The 19,483-nt window shown below is 39.6% G+C and overlaps 1 protein-coding gene across 1 annotated transcript in view; it reads left to right on the forward strand.

Annotated features, from left to right (window-relative positions):
- Positions 1-985: 985 nt before the first annotated feature.
- smtla (somatolactin alpha) overlaps positions 986-19,483 on the forward strand; it is a gene marked incomplete at its 5' end in the record, with an annotated part of 92,792 nt that continues 74,294 nt past the window's right edge. The window contains one exon of the mRNA XM_079874701.1: positions 986-1,053. Within this exon, the coding sequence (XP_079730827.1) occupies positions 986-1,053 (68 nt within the window). The remainder of the gene's footprint in view (positions 1,054-19,483) is intronic.

Below are 19,483 nucleotides of genomic sequence, written 5' to 3' on the forward strand. Positions count from 1 at the left end.
CTCTCACACCGACAGCATGATTAGAAGAGAAGAGGCAGATTACTGTCAGATTTGTACCTGTTCGTGTTCCCTTCTCATTGTCATCTTTCTCTCTCCCTCCTTCTTCTCTCTCAGACTCAGAGAATGGGTTTTCAAACTTTTTAATGGCACATATGACGATCCCCTTGTGTAGGAACCCCTTCTTGAAATATACTGTAAAGGCAGGTACATAAAGCCCAAATATTATGTGCAAAAAAAAAAATATATATAATGAAATAAATAATGAAATTCACATATATCAAAATAAATTAATTTTACACAGATACAATTTTCACTCAGAATTTGTTTGTAAATTTCACAAATAATAACAAATAACAGACTGAATTAAACATGACATTTTGTAGCTACAGTAGGGGCCAAAAGTGATGTCCGGATAGGATATTGTCAGGGTTCTGGTTTGGTGACAGAGCTCTGACATTCCCGGTTTGTGTTTAGTCTGGTTTGTTGTGAGCACATGGCTTGTCTTGTATTCCTTGTGCCATGTGCTCTCTTGTCAATTGTCTGGCCCCTCCCATCTTGTTACCTGAGTATTGATTCATTTGCCACACCTGCCTTTGTTCGTTACCTTCTTTTGTTTGCATTCCTGTGCTGGTTCGTTGTCTATGTTTCCCTATTTATTGTAAGTTTTATTAACTAAATCACAAACATAACTAATCTAAACACACATACATACATGCATAGGTAAAAGGGTGAGTGACAGAATGGAACTGGAAGCAGGAAATGGAACTATGGGAAAGATCCATTTAACTATGGAAAGAACCATCAGTTTATCATTTTCAGAGCATCTCATTAAATGTATACTTGCATAGCCATTACAGCGGAATAATTTCGATGGTTCCATGAGTCTCATTCTATTTCTTCACCGTTGAATGAAGAAAAGTTGGTGAACTTGAGTGGTTTGTTTGACTCTGTTCTGGTTGAAGGTTTTCTCTCTCTCCGTGAGCACATGGCTGAGCACATGCAGATTGTGACCCGCCGGACCTGGGCCAGAGAGGCCACGCAGGCAACTAAGGAGTGAGGAAGTCGGAAGAGTTGATGGTTGCTTCACTGATAGTAAAGTTGCAGTTTTCTTCTGAGTTGGATTGAAGAAAATACAGTCTGACTCCTTTGGGAGAGTGAAGGTTGTGGTCACGGCCTGCCGGGGCCCACAGTCCCCATAGACATCAACCCGAAGAAGCAGCAGTAGAGGCCAGAAGAAGAGAGAGAGGGTCACTGTGAATTTGTCTCTAATAAAGCCTGAGAAAGGCCCCACCTCTCTGGGTTTGCTTGACCAATGAGAAGGGTGGAATTTCCAGGCGGGAAAATTCCTCTGTGGTTGATTTATGAATCTTTGTTCTAAGTTTGTTCATTTGCATGTGCAGCTGGATTGGTTTCTGATGAAGAAACTAAGAAAGATTCTTGTAATAGTAAGTTGCGCAGCTATCGGCATATCATGTACACAATCATTTCGATCTTCAAAGTGCCAATTTATAGAGACCAAACATGGTATGGGTGAGGTTACATTGACCGTTGGTTCCATCATAAAATACACAGTACCAAAAAAATAATAATAGAATAATTATTGTGATAGTTAAATAATTGTGTCTGATTTGTCTCAGTCGTTACACCGATAACCGATAATTGTTTCTATTTGAAAGCCGATAAAGCTATATTGGCCAACAAATCTAAATCCAAATGTTTATAGCATTTTTAGAGCCAGATTACAAAAACAAAAGTCTCAACATTAAAAGCCATATCCCAAGCACACAATTATAATATTCTCATTATAATTTTATGTAGCCTATATGACAGATTTTGCGCTGCGCATGTTGCACTTACCAGTGTTTTCCTTTTAGAAAGTGATTCCAATCATATTTCAGCAAATTCACTGTTCATGGCGAACAGTGCGCATCTGAGGTGTTTTAGCTGAAGGAAATAATACAGTATTTATCGGCTTTAATATATCGGGCAAATTTTCTCATTGAGCTGATAACGATGACATTAAAAATGTATTGGCCGATACCGATATGGTGGCCGATATATCGTGCATCCCTAATAGATATAGTACTTGTAGTGATAAAAAAAAAAAAAAAAAATCTTGTTAACAGGTTCATGCAAATCTACATTTTGCTTTTCTTTATTTCTCTTTTACATGAACCCATTAACACCGTATTAAACTCAGTATAAAAACCCTGTCTTGCAGCATAAGATACTTGTTTCAAAGTGCAGAAGTAATTTTTAACTTGAGAGATTGTTTAAAAAACAGCATTAGATAGTCAGGACACTTCCAGTAGGGAGTATATGAAGAGATGATTGTGAACTACCTGAATCTGCAGCAGCTGAAGATGTTGGCTTGTTATTTTTAACTAACAGAAATCCTAAGGGGAGCCATTTTCCTTTGTTACTGGGACGAGGGGGAAATCAGTTTGGCATTAGCGCAAAAATAACATGATTACGAGGATATTAGTACGTAAACCATTTACATTACTTCCAGGAGGTGCTTTATTTTCTTACAGAACAGAAAGGGAATTATCATTGGGAAAAAACAAATTTAAGAACTCTGCTTCAAGGACTAACCAAGCAAATAAAGGAAGCATTTATGTAGTAGTTGAATCCCCTTCCCTCTCTCTTAATCTCTCTCTCTGGCTTTGGAAAAGGAGGGAACGGTTCCCTGAGGAGATGGAGTGGCCCGTCCCGAAGGCCTACTGAGACTGATGCCCGATTCCCAGCTGTGCCGATTCACTCCCTAGGCTCTCGGCAAGGCCGTGACGGGGCGATTACTCTGGCACCTTCTCCTCACGGCACAGAAGCACTCTGGCCCTGTGGGACGTCCATTAGTGCGAGTCACAGCATCATACTCGCTCTCGGTCTTGTTACCTCAGGTCCTAATTGCCATGCTGACAAACAGACAGTGAAGAGAGACAGGGAGAATAAAATGAGAGGATTTGCTCTTTGTCCTTCATTCTCTCTCTCCAGCCAACTGTTTGCATATAGCTTAGCTGGCAATATGTGCGTCTGTTCTGCCGAGGGCTGAGGGAGATATTTATAGTGACTCGTAATTGAAAGTGATGATCTTTCGTTCAAACGCGTGCGATCATATCAAAATTAATTATTCAAGACACCGCCCAGTCAATAAAAGAACAGATGATAACATTCAAAGGTGCAGTATACTTTTTTTATTTATTTATATAGCATGGAAACAATTTTCCTTGATGGATCTTAGGAGAAATCACACCTGTTTCTATGGCAGCACTTAATAGAGAGAGAAAAGTCCGTGCTTTTTAAGCCAATCTGTACAATTAGCCAAACAGAAAAAGTCTGTTCTTGTGAATCATTTGGCTTTGCTGAGATCTCGTCTTTATAGAAAGGATGTGTGATCGAATAGAGGAAGTTAGCAAAACAGAACTTTTTTATCACCTCTCAAAAGAAGTTAGATAGATAGATAGATAGATAGATAGATAGATAGATAGATAGATAGATAGATAGATAGACAGACAGACAGACAGACAGACAGACAGAGATAGATAGATAGACAGACAGACAGACAGACAGACAGACAGACAGAGATAGATAGATAGACAGACAGACAGACAGACAGACAGACAGACAGACAGAGACAGACAGACAGAGATAGATAGATAGACAGACAGACAGACAGACAGACAGACAGACAGAGATAGATAGATAGACAGACAGACAGACAGACAGACAGACAGACAGACAGATAGACAGACAGACAGACAGACAGACAGACAGCCAGATAGACAGACAGACAGACAGATAGACAGACAGACAGACAGACAGATAGATAGATAGATAGATAGATAGATAGATAGATAGATAGATAGATAGATAGATAGATAGATAGATAGATTGGTTGATAGATTGGTTGATAGATTGGTTGATAGATTTTTACAACAATTGTGTGAGATTATAATGTGTGAGGGAAAAAGGTGTGATTGTTGTCTACAAAAAATACATATATTATAAATTTAATAATTGCTTTTTATACTGTTACTGAAGTCAAAGCATTTGTGTGTGTGTGTGTGTTTATGTATAATTATTATTTTTTTCTCACTATAAGTACTGTTTATATTTTTATAACATTTACTTAATACCTATTTTAAGTGGATGCTTTAGCTTTAACAGCCCTAAAAATACATTTTGTAAAATCTTTTGTTTTTCTCTCAAGTTTTCCACAGCCGCCCTTGTGCTCTTTTGCGGCCACTGGACTTTAGTTTAAAAACTCCTGCCTTTAAAGTCAAACAAGTCACAATTAATGGTATTGCGCTTTAAACAGTATGGATTGTTTCAAAGCGGCTTCGGTGTAATAAACAAGAAAATAATTAAAGTGCTAGCAAGTCCTAATGAGGTAAAATCAATGTGTTTATCATTCATGACACAAGTTCAGTTTCAGCTGTAAAGCAGCTTTATACAGAAGACAATAGTCTCATTATTCATCTTAATTTAGGTCAACGTGTGTTTGTATTGCAAAGTCAGTGTCTCATTTTCAGCTCATTTTAGTGTCAGTGCAGTCTTTAAAAACAGAAATTTTGCATATATTTTGGTGTATTCTAAACCAGATGTGGAGCAAGATAATATATAAGATAAAGATAAGAAAAAGCATTTCAAAATAGTTACAGATAACAAGCCCACCCTAAATTTGTGCTGTCTCATAGTTGGCGAAGGGTGTGTGCCCTGTCCGTCAGACGGGGTGATTGATATCTGGCCTCGCTGGGACGGTAACACTCCATCACACCGCCTGTGACACTGCGCCGCTCATTCTTTCATCTATTACGGAGAGAGAAATTAGCTTTCCACACTCAAATCCACTGTTTTCCAGGGATTAACACGGCAGAGCCGGAGCGCTGAGATGGCATTAGTACCTGATTCCAGCTGGATCAATTCCATATGTGTGTTCACGTAGGAAAAGCTTTGCTTTAAAAAAACTTCAGATGAAAACTCTTTCATTTGGTGAACTTTCAGTGGACCATCATAGCAAATGGAATTTACTTTCCACCCAAGGACAGGGAGGCAAAAACAAAACAGCAAAACGAACTGAAGAAGATAAGGGGAAAATAAAATAAAATAATATATATATGCTCTGAGCATTTATTGCTGTTAAACCCAATGGCATGTTTCTCCTGTCAGAATATAATCTTTGAAGATGGATGCCGGCAATGTTGTTTTCAGAGTTTCATAAAACATATTATGTGCGGTTTGTTTTTATTACTTTTGGAGTTTACAGTAAATAAGCTGACATAACTGCCACGCGTGACAGTTTCACCTCCAAGGTGAATAGAGATGCTCCCACAGATAGAGATAGAGTCTTTCATGAGCAAGGTCGAATCGCGAGAGCGTAGGAGAACGCGCACAGACGCTCTGGTTCTGTGTGTGAAAGAGAGCTATAAACGGAGGACATTGCATGTATATAGGCTTGTGTTTGGGTAGAGAGCCGTATATTGAATTCACCAGACTATAAAGGTGTGTGTGTGTGTGTGTGTGTGTGTGACCTCTATGAGGGTCGCCACTGTATTGATGCAGTAACTGTTGGCACATTGATTAGCTGGCAAAAGAAACAAATTACTTTCTGCATGCAACACCTGCAAAAATGTGTGTTTTGCCGTGAAATATCTTAACATTTTTGTCTTGTTTTCCAATACAAATATCTAAAAGTGCTTGAAGATACAGTTACTTTAAAATGATTTATATTAAATGTTTATGCTTAAAATAAGCTTTTTAACTGAAAGGCGTTCAGTAATGTTGTCCCCCTTGTTTTATGTATAATGGATTATAAAGGTATTCATAATGTATGTGATAATGCATTATATATTTTCATAAATAATTGTAACCACAGATAAAATGCATTATAATATTTGCAGATCCCTTGTTACATCTGAAATTGGTTGTTTGTCATGCACTAATGCACTATACTTTCTAAAGGTGGAACATTGATTAGATATGTGTTATAACTGTGGCTACAATTAATTAAGTTTACTTCAATTACAGTGTTTTTTTCTTTTTTCTTGTTTTAAGCATAAACTCACTTAATTTTTCAGAAAACAATACTTTTTATCTTAAGTCATTTTGTTTCTCAAGTAAATGTATCTAGATTTAATCATGTTTAAATATTTGTACTGGAAACCAAGACAAACATATTGAGTAAGAACATTTATTTTACAACGATACAACATGACCAAAATAACACTGTGGGATAAGGAAGACGGTTGTTTTGCCGTAAGTCACTCTAACTTGAAGTACGACCAGCCTAGCAACAATTCTTCCCAGAGAACATTCATCTGTTCTCCTGCTTAAAAATGTGATTTTGACCATCTGCGTCCTAACACATGCCAATGCCCATCAAACCTGTGATGCATTACATATGGAGCGGAGGGTTCGATCCTGCGCTCGCTTTCGCAAATTACGACGGATGAAGCAGAGTTATTTTTAGCTGCTATTTGTGTGAAGTTGCTAAAATATTGCCATCGTCTACAGTGAGTTACAAGCAAATAAGTCAAGGAGAGAACAGACAGACGGTGAGCCAGACAGAGCAGGCAGGAGTCTGTAACATTCACTCCAACAGTCAAGGTCAAACGCTGCCAAGATCTCTCCTTTATTCAATAAATCCACAGGTCTTCATTCAGTCATTATTCACTAATAATTGTCCGCTCCACTGAGATGTTAACTCGAGAACCTTTGCGAACGACCAAATCATTGATTCAGTGAGTTGAATTTGAGAACCGGATGTGTCTGAGTAAGTGAGGCTGTGTTCGAAATCGCCTCCTATTCCTGACTAGGAGAATTCGGACACTGGGTGCGTCAGAAGTGCTGCCGCTTTTGCATTTTGTGCTTTGATTAGTAATCATTTGAAACTTAGCAAAGTAGTAAGATGAAAAGATGTATAACTCTGTCATGGAAACTATGTATAAACCTTAATTAAACAATTGAATTAATTAAAAAGTAATTTATACCTGTATGATATTACGCTGTAGCCACATTGGACCAGCGGTTTGGAAAATGGATGGATGGATGATTCAGCTGAGGGCGCCATCTTCTGGTCAGACATGGGAATTAATTTGGCGCGTGACTCTCACGGTGCATTATGGGTATTCTCTAGCTGTCGAGCATACAGCGGTTGTACACTCGTTTTTGCAGTGCATTGTGGGTCCGAGTGCTCTCGGTAACATCCACTATGGTTTCAGACATCACTACAAATGTCTGTCCTTTGAAATCGTGCTCTATTTACACAGCCTGAGTAGAGATCCAACCCAAAACAATGATTTGTTCACAAATGAAACTCCCCTACTTTATTAATGAACTTTCATTTAGCTGAATCATTTCGGCTTTTTCCTCATTCAAAGCTATTGCATGACCTCAGAAGATTTGAAATAAAGTGCATGAGTCGTAAGAACCACTTTTACGGAGCATTTGCAATGTTTTTTTGGAAGCAGCTGTCACGTTCTTCAAAATATATCCATTTGTTTTACACATAGAAAGGTCATACAGGTTGGCATATGACAACCCAGGCTCATTAGATAGACGCTCCTGTGATGACATTTCTGCAAATCGTTGCTTCTTGCACCTTTCACGTCACTTTCAAAGTAAAATTTGCTGCTAAAAGTGCATTGAAAATGGCGCTAAAAGTGCATTTAGTTTTATTGTTATGAAATGAATCATTTCTGTGAATCTGGCAATGTTTTATTATGATGGTTGTTGTTCACAACGCGGCAGTTCAGAAATGAAACATTCAGTAAATGGCGCTAAAAGGTTAATGCTCTACAGTGTTTGAAAATAACACATCCACCTACATTGAACCCTATACCTGAGTGTTAGTGGTAACTAAAGCAAACATGAGATAAAAAAAAAATAAAAAAAAATAAAACATTGGCTGAAGCATTAATGCCATTTCTCTGCTTCTACACGTCTTTGAGCTCTCAAAAGCTCATCGTTCTCATGACTCATACTGTGCTTCACATCGCATCTTCAAGCAGAAGGAAATGGTTAAAATATTCTGAATGATATTAACCCACAATCTGATCCAGCCTGGAATTAAACCACACCACGTTTGTTACTGCTACTACTGTTCATTTCACCCGGATACTGCAGTGAATTGTATGTATAGGTTTAGAAAACATAGAGGCATGTTTTTCCAATGAGGCTGTGTTGATGCCTAAATGATGTTTTTTTGAGCGAACCGTCCCTTTAAATGGTAATACGTGTACCCGTGTGGCCTTGGGGATTAGCATGGAGACTGTAACCAGTTGTAATCATCGAACGTTGTCATGGATCCTAATGCACCTCAAATGAATCTTTAGCTTTTTTGCTAGATGCTAATGCAGTCTCTGATATGCAGTTTAGACTTAGATGCTTTTTAATCTGTGCAAGCCAAACCAGGATTGAACAAGGAAAATCAAATAAGCAGATGGCAATCTCCTGAAATTAGAGTATAGCTGCTTCTTCCAAGTACCAAATTATATCAGCAGCTTTACTTTACCAGTGTTAAGCAGGACGACAAGCTGTTCTTTTATGTCAGTAACATGTAATCCCTTGAAATGTATAATCTGTGCAAAAAACACCATAAAACTGATTAAGGTTTCATTTTAGTAAATGACTGTTGCTCTTAATTAATTGTGTTTAACAGCCCAATGAGGAATTAGTTTGATTTGTTTGTTATTCGGATGTCTTTTTCCACAAGGCACAAGGGAACGTGGATGTGTATGCAAATGTTTGGCACTTGTCAGAGGTGTGTGTGTGTGTGTGTGTGTTTGTGAGTGGGTGTTTACAGGACTGCTGTTGTTTTGTGCCCTTCTCTGTGTAAATGCCAGTCAATCCCAGCTGAGCAGGCATTAGTCTGTGTTGAGCGTGGACCGCAGAGGGAGAGGACATCACGATACATGTCTGTTTTTAGGTGTTGCGCACAGGTGGCTCTCGGCTAGGGGATTCGGCTAATTAAGCAACGACAACATGGATATGAATCCAAGCTTTCCTAAGAGATGCGTCAAAGAGCTGGAGCTTTCAATGAAACCCAAATTGTCTACATAGTTCCCAGGATTCCATTTTCTGTTATGCTCAGGGTCCCCTGACTCCACTACGGAATGAACGGAATGTCTGGCATGTCACATTTCTAGAATGTTCTGATGGGTTAGAGGTATTGTAATGATGATAACAGTGTGTTTGATACATGGTTGTAGTTATAATATTGGAGAATGCCAATAGAAGGCATTTCTGTTTCAGGAGTGAAAAAAAAAAAATTGCATTGTTACATGACATGGATGGATGTCATCTAATTTTGTTCACAATCACTCAAAATAATAGTCACAATTCTGAGATATAACAATACAATCACTCGAAATAAGTCACAATTCTTATATATGACAAATGCAATCACTCGAAATAGTAGTCACAATTATGATATATAGCAATGCAATCACTCAAAATAATAGTCTCAATTCTGAGATATGGCAATGCAATCACTCGAAATAAGTCTCAATTCTGAGATATAACAATGCAATCACTCGAAATAAGTCTCAATTCTGAGATATAACAATACAATCACTCGAAATAAGTCTCAATTCTGAGATATAACAATGCAATCACTCGAAATAAGTCACAATTCTGAGATATGACAATGCAATCACTCGAAATAAGTCTCAATTCTGAGATATGACAATACAATCACTCGAAATAAGTCTCAATTCTGAGATATAACAATACAATCACTCGAAATAAGTCTCAATTCTGAGATATGGCAATGCAATCACTCGAAATAAGTCTCAATTCTGAGATATAACAATGCAATGACTCAAAATAATAGTCTCAATTCTGAGATATAACAATACAATCACTCGAAATAAGTCACAATTCTGAGATATGACAATACAATCACTCGAAATAAGTCTCAATTCTGAGATATAACAATACAATCACTCGAAATAAGTCACTATTCTGAGATATGACAATACAATCACTCGAAATAATCACAATTCTGAGATATAACAATACAATCACTCGAAATAAGTCTCAATTCTGAGATATAACAATACAATCACTCGAAATAAGTCTCAGTTCTGAGATATGACAATACAATCACTCGAAATAAGTCACTATTCTGAGATATCACAATGCAATCACTCGAAATAATCACAATTCTGAGATAATCACAATTCTGAGATAATCACAATTGTATGATATGAAGTAGCAATTATAAAATATAATACAAATATAACTTCATTTACTTCAACTTTTATATGGAAAATAGAAAAATAAGAAACAGTTCTAAATAATAATAGTGTCTCAATGATTCAATAAAATAACACTGATTTTGAGATATAAAGTCAAAATGACTTGTAATAAAGTTGCAGATAAGCATATACATAGCTGATATGAGATATACTGTATGTTGAGATGTGAGCTACTGTACAGTCACATTTTGACGTGATGCCACAAATAAATCAAGTCTTTATATTTGTTCTCACTCTGAGGCAGAAACGTGCTTCCATAGATGCCTGCCTTGTAACTGAAAAACTGAAAAACAGAGCTTCAGAGACATATACAATCACATGATTAATCACAAAACACTCCATGTCTACAGAAAGACAGAGATAAATATATTTACGGATGGTTCATCATGAATATAAACATGAATCCATTATTGTAATGACATGTAGCACATGACATCATCAAATGGTGTCTAATCTGCCGGCACTGATAACACACCATCAGGACAGAATGTAATCACACCTCAAATGCTCATCCCAACAACTGACTCATGAAATGACATCATTCAAAGCATTTATTATGCGACTATATAACACTTGAGGATGAGGATCTGTGAGCACTGCATTGAGCTGTTTCTATTTCTGGCACACGTGGATGGCTGTTTTCTTCTGGCCTGAGAGAAGGTGATTTGTTCCACCACATTCCCTTTGACCCTCCACGATTTCAGCCTGCTGTTCTCTGCCCTCTTCTGACCTGTGCTGAGGATGCACACCTTCCTGTGAAATGGAAATCATCCACTATTTGAGGCTGCACAGAAAGCCACACAATCTTTCCAGCTAAAGAGGGTGTAGTGGGATTGTTTTGCGAGAACTTAAATATGGCTCCTTTTCCCTCAAAACAGCCAAGTAACTAGCCTGGTAATACCAAACTCTGCTACTTCGCTTTGCTTCGTAGACAGAGTCTGGAAGGGCATAATTGAAAAGGCTTGTCTGAAGTTTAAAACCATTGGTTACCCGTAGGCCAATCACATAACGTTTGGTTATGGCGTGTGTTATGCGCATGCTCAGCCGCATCTAACTTCCACTGTAAACACATGTATGATGCAAAAACAAAACCATCGAGCGAAATACCGGAGTGAACATGGCTGTGAACGACTTTTGCAGATTATGTGAAGTAAATCTACGCATCCACGGTACAATCAGCGTCTACGTCACGGCTCTCAGCCCGCCCTCTGTTCGTTGATTGGCCGGCTGTTTTCAGGCCGGAGGAAAACTGGGAGATAGGTCGCTATCTCAGACTGAGTACAGAAGCAAACTGAAATTGAGCGGAAGTACGAAGTCTGACGTAGTCAGGCTACCAAGTAACAGTGTAAGTAACAGTTTTGTGATATGCACTCATGATGAAGAGACAGAACACAAAACAAGTACTACAGTATTACTATGGTTTCTTGCATGTGGCATGGAATACCATGTTTGATATACAGACCATGGCATGTACCATATATATGTCTATGATATATGGATATAATAAACATTTATTACCACAATACTGTACACAGTGGCTCCAAAATGTTTTTGGATAGTCCTGAACTCTTTAAAATAATTAGACAATGACTCTCTGTAATACTCAAAAAAAATAAGATAATATATATATATATATATATATATATATATATATATATATATATATATATATTGCTGATATCTAAATTAACAGATTTTTTATAGCCAAAAATACTCAGAACCAAATCAACCTGACCTCATTTACATATAATTTACTTTTTTCATGCATGCATTTCCCTTTTAGCCAGAGTTACAGTGCATTCAATTTATTATATCAGTTTGTGTTTTGGAACTGGACATTTAGTTCCTTTTTGTCAGGCAAAATTGGTACCACCCAAAACCTTTTTTTAAGAAAAAAAAAAAAAAAGTGAGCTTTTGATGGGGGAAAAAGGTAACTGGTTTTCATTCCTCCACTCCAGAAACAGGGGACTCGATTAGGGCGCAGGACTGGATTAGAAAGCTAGGCCAGGGCAGGAGGGCATCGCAGAACACAGGATATTCAGGCAGACAAACTGGCAGGACTCTGGTGGCACATACCCAGCTGTGCCTGTGGTGGGACACGATAAACTGGGCAAATGTGCAGGCAGCCAGATGACCACATGGTTGAGTGGTGAGCTTAGAAGGATTACAGACAGGGAAAATGTTCAGAGCTTACAGGGCAGAGGAGATGTTGCTTGTTTGACATGCGGCAGGAATTACGCTCAGATTAGAGGTACAGCGTACAGCCAAAGTGAAGCTTTATGGAAATACAGCCAAAAGAATGGTTCATGGAAATAAAGAAAGGAAAAAAGAGGATTAGAGCGTGAATCCCTTTACTCAAGACTTCTTAGGCAACTTTAATTTTGTTTTCACATTCAAAGCAAATTAATGCGAGACTTTGGAATTGGTGAGTCCTTGCATTCATACACAGTGAAGTATTAGAATGTATCTGCGATAGCCAGGCTTTCTTGTCAAACATGTTTGACAAGTGGTTTTCACGGCAACACTAAAAACTGTCCTCTGAATGCGTACTAATGTCTAATTCTGCACCTCTTAACGCTCAAGTGCGACCTTTATGAAAATAGCAGTGCGTCACCGCTTGTCACACACACGCACACACACACACACACACCACCCATCTGCGTTAGAGATGTCACAGTCCTAACGCTGGAGAAATCTTAATGTTCCACTTTCATGCACGGGGCTCACCTCGGCTAATGGCTAAGCTGCCGTGACCGCTTTGCATTCTCTGTGCTAAGCTCAATTCGCCATCGCCTTTCTGGCTCTGACAGGAGAGAGCTTTTTTTTCACCTCTCCTGTATCTGCACACCATTCCAAAACGGGAGCATCCACATAAATACACGCGCTCGCAAACATGCACGCGAATGCACGCGCACAAATGGGCACGGGCACAGCCAAGCTGCCTTTGTTTCCCCAACCCAATTTGTTCCTGCCAATATCGGTCTGATGGATGGCTTTTCATTATCATGCCATGGCGACAGATTGAAAGATTTTCTTGCCGTTGCCACGTTTTTGTGTGTGCAGCAACATTTGCCCTGGATTTAATCAAAAGCAAGCAGACACGCACACATCCGTGCACCCCGCACTCTCACACAGTGATGGAATTGGCAAAAATTTGTGTGGATCAGAGGGAGACAGAGAACATGAAAAAGTGGAAGAGAGAATGAGAGCTTGGGATGGGGAGGGCAAAGACCTTGAGCTCCAAGTGATGAGTTTTTTCTGCTCTTCACATCAGAAACAAAACAGATCAAGTATAGGGGTCACCAAACATCACCATCATCCAGGGACAGTGCCTATTTTTGGTGGCCAATCTACCAAAAATATCAGTCTTTTATTGTGTATTCAAAACAGCTCGTAAAGTAAAATGTGATTCTGCAAGAGAGGTGACACAGCAGAGCTGCAGGTTCTGCTTCAGTCATGTTTGATTTGACAAACAGAGGGTACTGCTCGTTGTTGCAGGTTCAAATCATTTTATTGTTCGTCTTCCTTTACAAATTCTCGGGCTGTTATTGCCGTCAGTGGTTCAAGGTTTGCTAGCATGGCTCAATCAGTGTATTTCTTGATGTCATTCAAAAATAAATAATTTTTTTTTTTTTTTCTTTCTTTGATTGATTGAGAAAAAGGAAGGTTAATGCATGATATTACTGATTTCATTCAGTTGCATTAAACAGCAATTTAGTGCAGTAACTGTTTATGATATCATAGTTTCAGCTTTAGTTTGAGTTGCTCTGAACAATCTTTACAGTTTATGTAAGTATGTATTTGTACAGTTTGTGTATGATAAGTGTATGTTGATGGCTAAATGTGATTTCAAGAAGTAAGACAGAGTATTATTTTTTTCCCCTCAAACCGGTTACGCGCAAATCATGTCATGCAGGCGATTTCATTGGTCAACTCAGTTGCACAGTCAGATTTCTCGGGTGTGCTGTCAATGCTATACTCAGTTTAAGGTTATGACGTAGGGGTTTGGCTTTGATTCAGTGTAGGTGATCAGAACTGTGATTGACAAGACCAATCAAATATTTCTCTGTCACACTGATATATTAGTGCATCACGGTTTCCATTTATTCTGGTAAAAAGATCAAACAGAATCATTTGAAATTTCCATTCCGTAATGACAGTAGATCTAAAATGTTCAAATCAAATCAAAAGCAACAAATATTGATTCCATTTCACCAGTCATTTTATGATTTCTCCTCATCCTCCATGTTCAGCATCTCTGATTAGCTGGCCTCATACGAGGAGCAAACAAATAATGAAAAGAGGATTAAAAGATTTCTTCATCACAAACTGCTCCCCAAAACACCTGCCTGTCATTCTTACTGCCACGGAAAGCTTTCAATTTATTTCCCTCTTGTTCAGGGACCGATTCACGCAGGCAGGGGGCGCAGGAGATGAAAGCGGCTCCCGTGAACACTCTCATTCCTGCAGGCCCATATCTCTCCAACATCTTCATGATGAAAGTGTCAGAGCAACAAGTAAAAGTGGATGATATATGGTCTGAAGCTTAAAGTTGGCGGAGAATGCGGACATTAACACTGGTTCACTTTAACATACACACACACACACACACAAAAAAAAAATCACCGACTCCTCCACTCTCCAGCACTCATGGAGAGAGAATATGTGGCCCCAGGGTCCCAACAGTAATCTCACATTGCATGGTAACGATGGGGGGTGGGGGGGGGGGATGATTCCCTCTTCCCTTCGGCGCTCGGAAGTCGGTACCCTTTGAGTCAGCTTGATTTCTTTTTCTCTCCACTGGTCGTGGGAGGAAGGACTCCTTTGTGTAAGCCCACACAGCCTTAAAGCTTTCGGATACATTTTATAATGTGCGTTTGAGTGTCTTCATGAGCTCGTACCAAAATGGGGCTACAATTTATCTATCTGGTGTAGGTTGTGTGGGTGTAGGTGCTTTGTGGAAACTGGGCCACAGTGATGACAGCACTCATATAGTGTATTAATAACGTTATCCAGTGCAAAAAGAGGGAGAATGAAAACAAGAGTAAATCAATTTTTTACGGTCCACAGAGAAAAGACTTAAACTCTGTATTTCTATCCACTAGCTTTCCCTGTTTTGTCTTCATCTCACAAGTGGGACAAAGATGAGTTCAGTTTTAAAAGTACTCATCACCATGATACTCACATGACTTGCTTTGCTATACTGATTTGGAATTCATATAAGTTGTACGTTTGTAGATGGCAGTGTAGGGAATAGAAATAAGCAAACTAAAAATCAATCAATAGTCTTATCTCTTACTGTCCAAGAGAGAGATGAAATACTTCTCTATGTGTTACCTACATGTTTTTCAAGAGCTATTTCTCCACTCACACAATGTATGGAAAAACTGAAGGAATTGGACTGTGTAATTTAATCTTGATGACTGAATTAATGTTTGATCAACTGTTTAAGGCGAGTCATGGCAGATGAAAACAATTTTTTTTCATTCAGTGGTCAATTTTTGAACAATGGTGGAAAAGTGGGCAGAGCCCAGCGGAGACAGAGTCCCGAACCGAGGGCGGGGCTGAGTGGAGGGCTTGCACCTGAGACCCACAGTGACGGATTGATTGACTCATAGGCGTAATTTATGGTTGCGGGTGGGGCGGGTGGGGCGGGTGGCGTGGGTGGGCCATGTCCCCACCTCTTTTTGCCAGGGTTGATTGTGTCCCCACCACTTTTGAAACATCTCGCGGCACGGATGTACCAATACAAATAAATAAAACATCCCTAGTCAACTCTAGCAGGGCATTCATTTTGTTCGTTTGTTAAATAAGAGGCGATCTAGCGCTAAAATGTGTTGTTTTTTAAATCAAGTGATCAAAGTGCTCGGTGCCACTGTGATCAGTGGTACGTACAGTGTTCTCTTGTGGCTCACGCATAGTCTTCACTGGGACTCGCGCTTCAATCCGTTGCAGAGAGACTCTCTATTTGTTCCGGTGAAATCACAAAACTGCACACAAACGTGTCCCTGCTTGATATACAACCTCTGATAAACATTATCGGTTTTGATGAGGAAAAAAAAAAAAAATTATTCTTATACTTTGTGTGGATTGGAACCCAGAACCTCTGACACACTTGGCAAAAGTTCTGCCAATGGACATTATAGTACATATGTAGAACAGTTGGATCTATGTATTTATTTATGTGAAAATTATCCACAGTAACAACATCTATTAGATCTCATTAAATGACAAATTAAACACAATGTACTAAAATCAAAAATAAAATCAATGAACTTAAATCAATTGCTGGACATCGTAATGTTATTGTACATACATCTGATTTACGATTTAGCATTGTATTAGCATCTCTTATCAATTCTTTGAGCCTGGCTCAAACTGCGGTCTTAACTCCCGATGCCTACGATGCTAGCGAAGGGCGCGGTGAGCTCGTGCCAGGGGCTTGGGTAGCGATGCTAGCGAAGGGCGTGGTGAGCTTGTGCTAGGGGCGTGGGTATCAATGCTAGCGAAGGGCGCGGTGAGCTCGTGCCAGGGGCGTGGGTAGCGATGCTTGCGAAGGGCGTGGTGAGCTCGTGCCAGGGGCGTGGGTAGCGATGCTAGCAAAGGGCATGGTGAGCTCGTGCCAGGGGCGTGGGTAGCGATGCTTGTGAAGGGCGCGGTGAGCTCGTGCCAGGGGCGTGGGTAGCGATGCTAGTGAAGGGCGTGGTGAGCTCCTGCCAGGGGCGTGGGTAGCGATGCTAGCGAAGGGCGTGGTGAGCTTGTGCCAGGGGCGTGGATAGTAATGCTAGCGAAGGGCGGGGTGAGCTCGTGCCAGGGGCGTGGGTAGCGATGCTAGCGAAGGGCGTGGTGAGCTCCTGCCAGGGGCATGGGTAGCGATGCTAGCGAAGGGTGTGGTGAGCTCCTGCCAGGGGCATGGGTAGCGATGCTAGCGAAGGGCGGGGTGAGCTCGTGCCAGGGGCGTGGGTAGCGATGCTAGCGAAGGGTGTGGTGAGCTCCTGCCAGGGGCATGGGTAGCGATGCTAGCGAAGGGTGTGGTGAGCTCCTGCCAGGGGCGTGGGTAGCGATGCTAGCAAAGGGCCTGGTGAGCTCCTGCCTGTGTCTCCTACACAGCGCTGTCAGAAATAACCAACCGCAAAAGTTTTCCAGGGAATCTACAGCCGAAAACCACATCTGATTGGTCGATGTGAATTTCCGACTAGGTGATTGGTTCTCGGCGCCAAAATGTCATCCTGTTTTCGGTCGAAGTCCACAGTAGTCGATTGTCGAGTTCACGCGCGTGATCATAGGTACTAAACCTATGCGCGTGAACTCGACAATCGACTACTGTGGACTTCGACCGAAAACAGGATGTAAATACAGGTATGTGCGCTGGCTGAATAAACATAATTTTTATTCATATCTTTCACATCACATTTTCATTTTTTAAATATTATACACTACTGATATTTATGAACTGAATATATATTTTGTTTGTAAGTTGGGGGTTTCATTAGAAATGTAGAAAAGGCTAATACACTAGGCTGATATCAGAATCCCCTCTGTAAAAGCCCTTTAATCTAATATGTCAACAAATAGAACCAATAATTTTAAACCTGATCCTTTCCAATTTCCAGATTTTATTTTTGGAAATGTGTGCAAATGAGCTTATATGTAAGTATATAAGGCCTCATTTGCAAATGAAAACATTAATTTACAAAAAAACTTGTAATATATATTTTTTTTCTTATGTTTATGCCAGTACTAAACTAGAGAAGTTTCACAGTGATAGCTTCTAATATTTTTTTTTCTTTTTAAAAAATCCCTATTCACCTCTAATGTCTCGCCTTAATTGATTATTTCATGTTTGACTTGATTTGGTTTATTCATCCAACTAATCAATCAATCAATCAATCAATCAATCAATCAATCAATCAATCAATCAATCAAACATGTTTGATTGTTTCAATGGGGCTGTTTACACCTGGCCACTTCATGCGTTTTATGTGATCGGATAGCTATCCGATCGTGAAAAGACCAGGTGTATATGCCCTATGAAACGCATTTGAATCCGATCGCTCAAACCACTTCAGGAGGAGGTCTGGGGTCTTCGTTCCAGATGAAACTGGACAAGTGTAAATGCATCTGGTTGTTGAAACCACTTATGTAAATTTTACTTATCCCAAAAATGCTAAAAAAATAAACGTGTGAGAGTGTGTTATAGGCTACATGTAATGCTATAGCCAGATATGATGATGCTACTGCAGCACACATCACCGCAGATGAGCAGCTGACCATCTATTCATCAAGCTAACTATCGCAAATCAAAGTGCAAGTAAGTTACAGACGCTTAACACACAATCATCTTCATCATTAAAAGTAAAGAAACAAAATGATCTTACCAGGGCTGTTGCCACTTTCTCTTATTGCAGTCTTTTATTTGTAATTTTAGCTGATGATCAATAAAATGCAGCTTATAAATGTTGCTTTCGGTGACGTGCACGCCATTAAATATGCATATAGCGCGGGAATTGAAGATCGGATTTATATCCGTTTTTCAAAAACACATTTATGTGACCAGGTGTAAATGGAATCAATTTGATAAATCGGATAGCTATCCGATCTAAGAAAATGCATGGAGTGGCCAGGTGTAAACAGCCCCAATGATTGACTGATTGCGTCAGTCAAACATTCTATCAAGTGTTTAAACAGTCAATTAATCAAACATTATATTGTTCAATTTTGTCAAAATGTCAATCATTGAATCAAGATATTTTTGAATCTATGTCAATAAATGTGTCTATATCAGTCTGTGCTGACTCTCTTATTGATAGTATGTGACATGGCTCATTGCTAACTGCTAGTAAAACTGGGTGGGCAAGGGACAGAAATGTTCTCGGTGTGATTTCTTTAATTTTCTCTCCGTCTCGCGTCACATCTCACCTCGACTGTCTCATTCCCACCCCAAGGACCAGTCAAACTATAATAATTCCAACCTTGATTTCCTGCCATTTTGCTATCGTGGGGCTGTTTGATGGGGTAATCAGTCTCATTCATTATTTATTTGAAGATGTGTGTGCGCTCCGTGCCCTGTGTGCCCTCTTCTCATCAGAGTGATTAGCACTGAAGATTGCTTTAATTAAACTAAAGCTGTGTATCCACAGATACCATATTCTGCCCACACCATATTCCTGTGTCTCCTGATCTGCCTGGAAGTGTACGGGTCACTGCGCTGTTACCTCTCACTC

Source organism: Squalius cephalus (assembly GCF_949319135.1).
Source record: "Squalius cephalus genome assembly, chromosome: 6".
NCBI lineage: Eukaryota > Metazoa > Chordata > Actinopteri > Cypriniformes > Leuciscidae > Squalius > Squalius cephalus.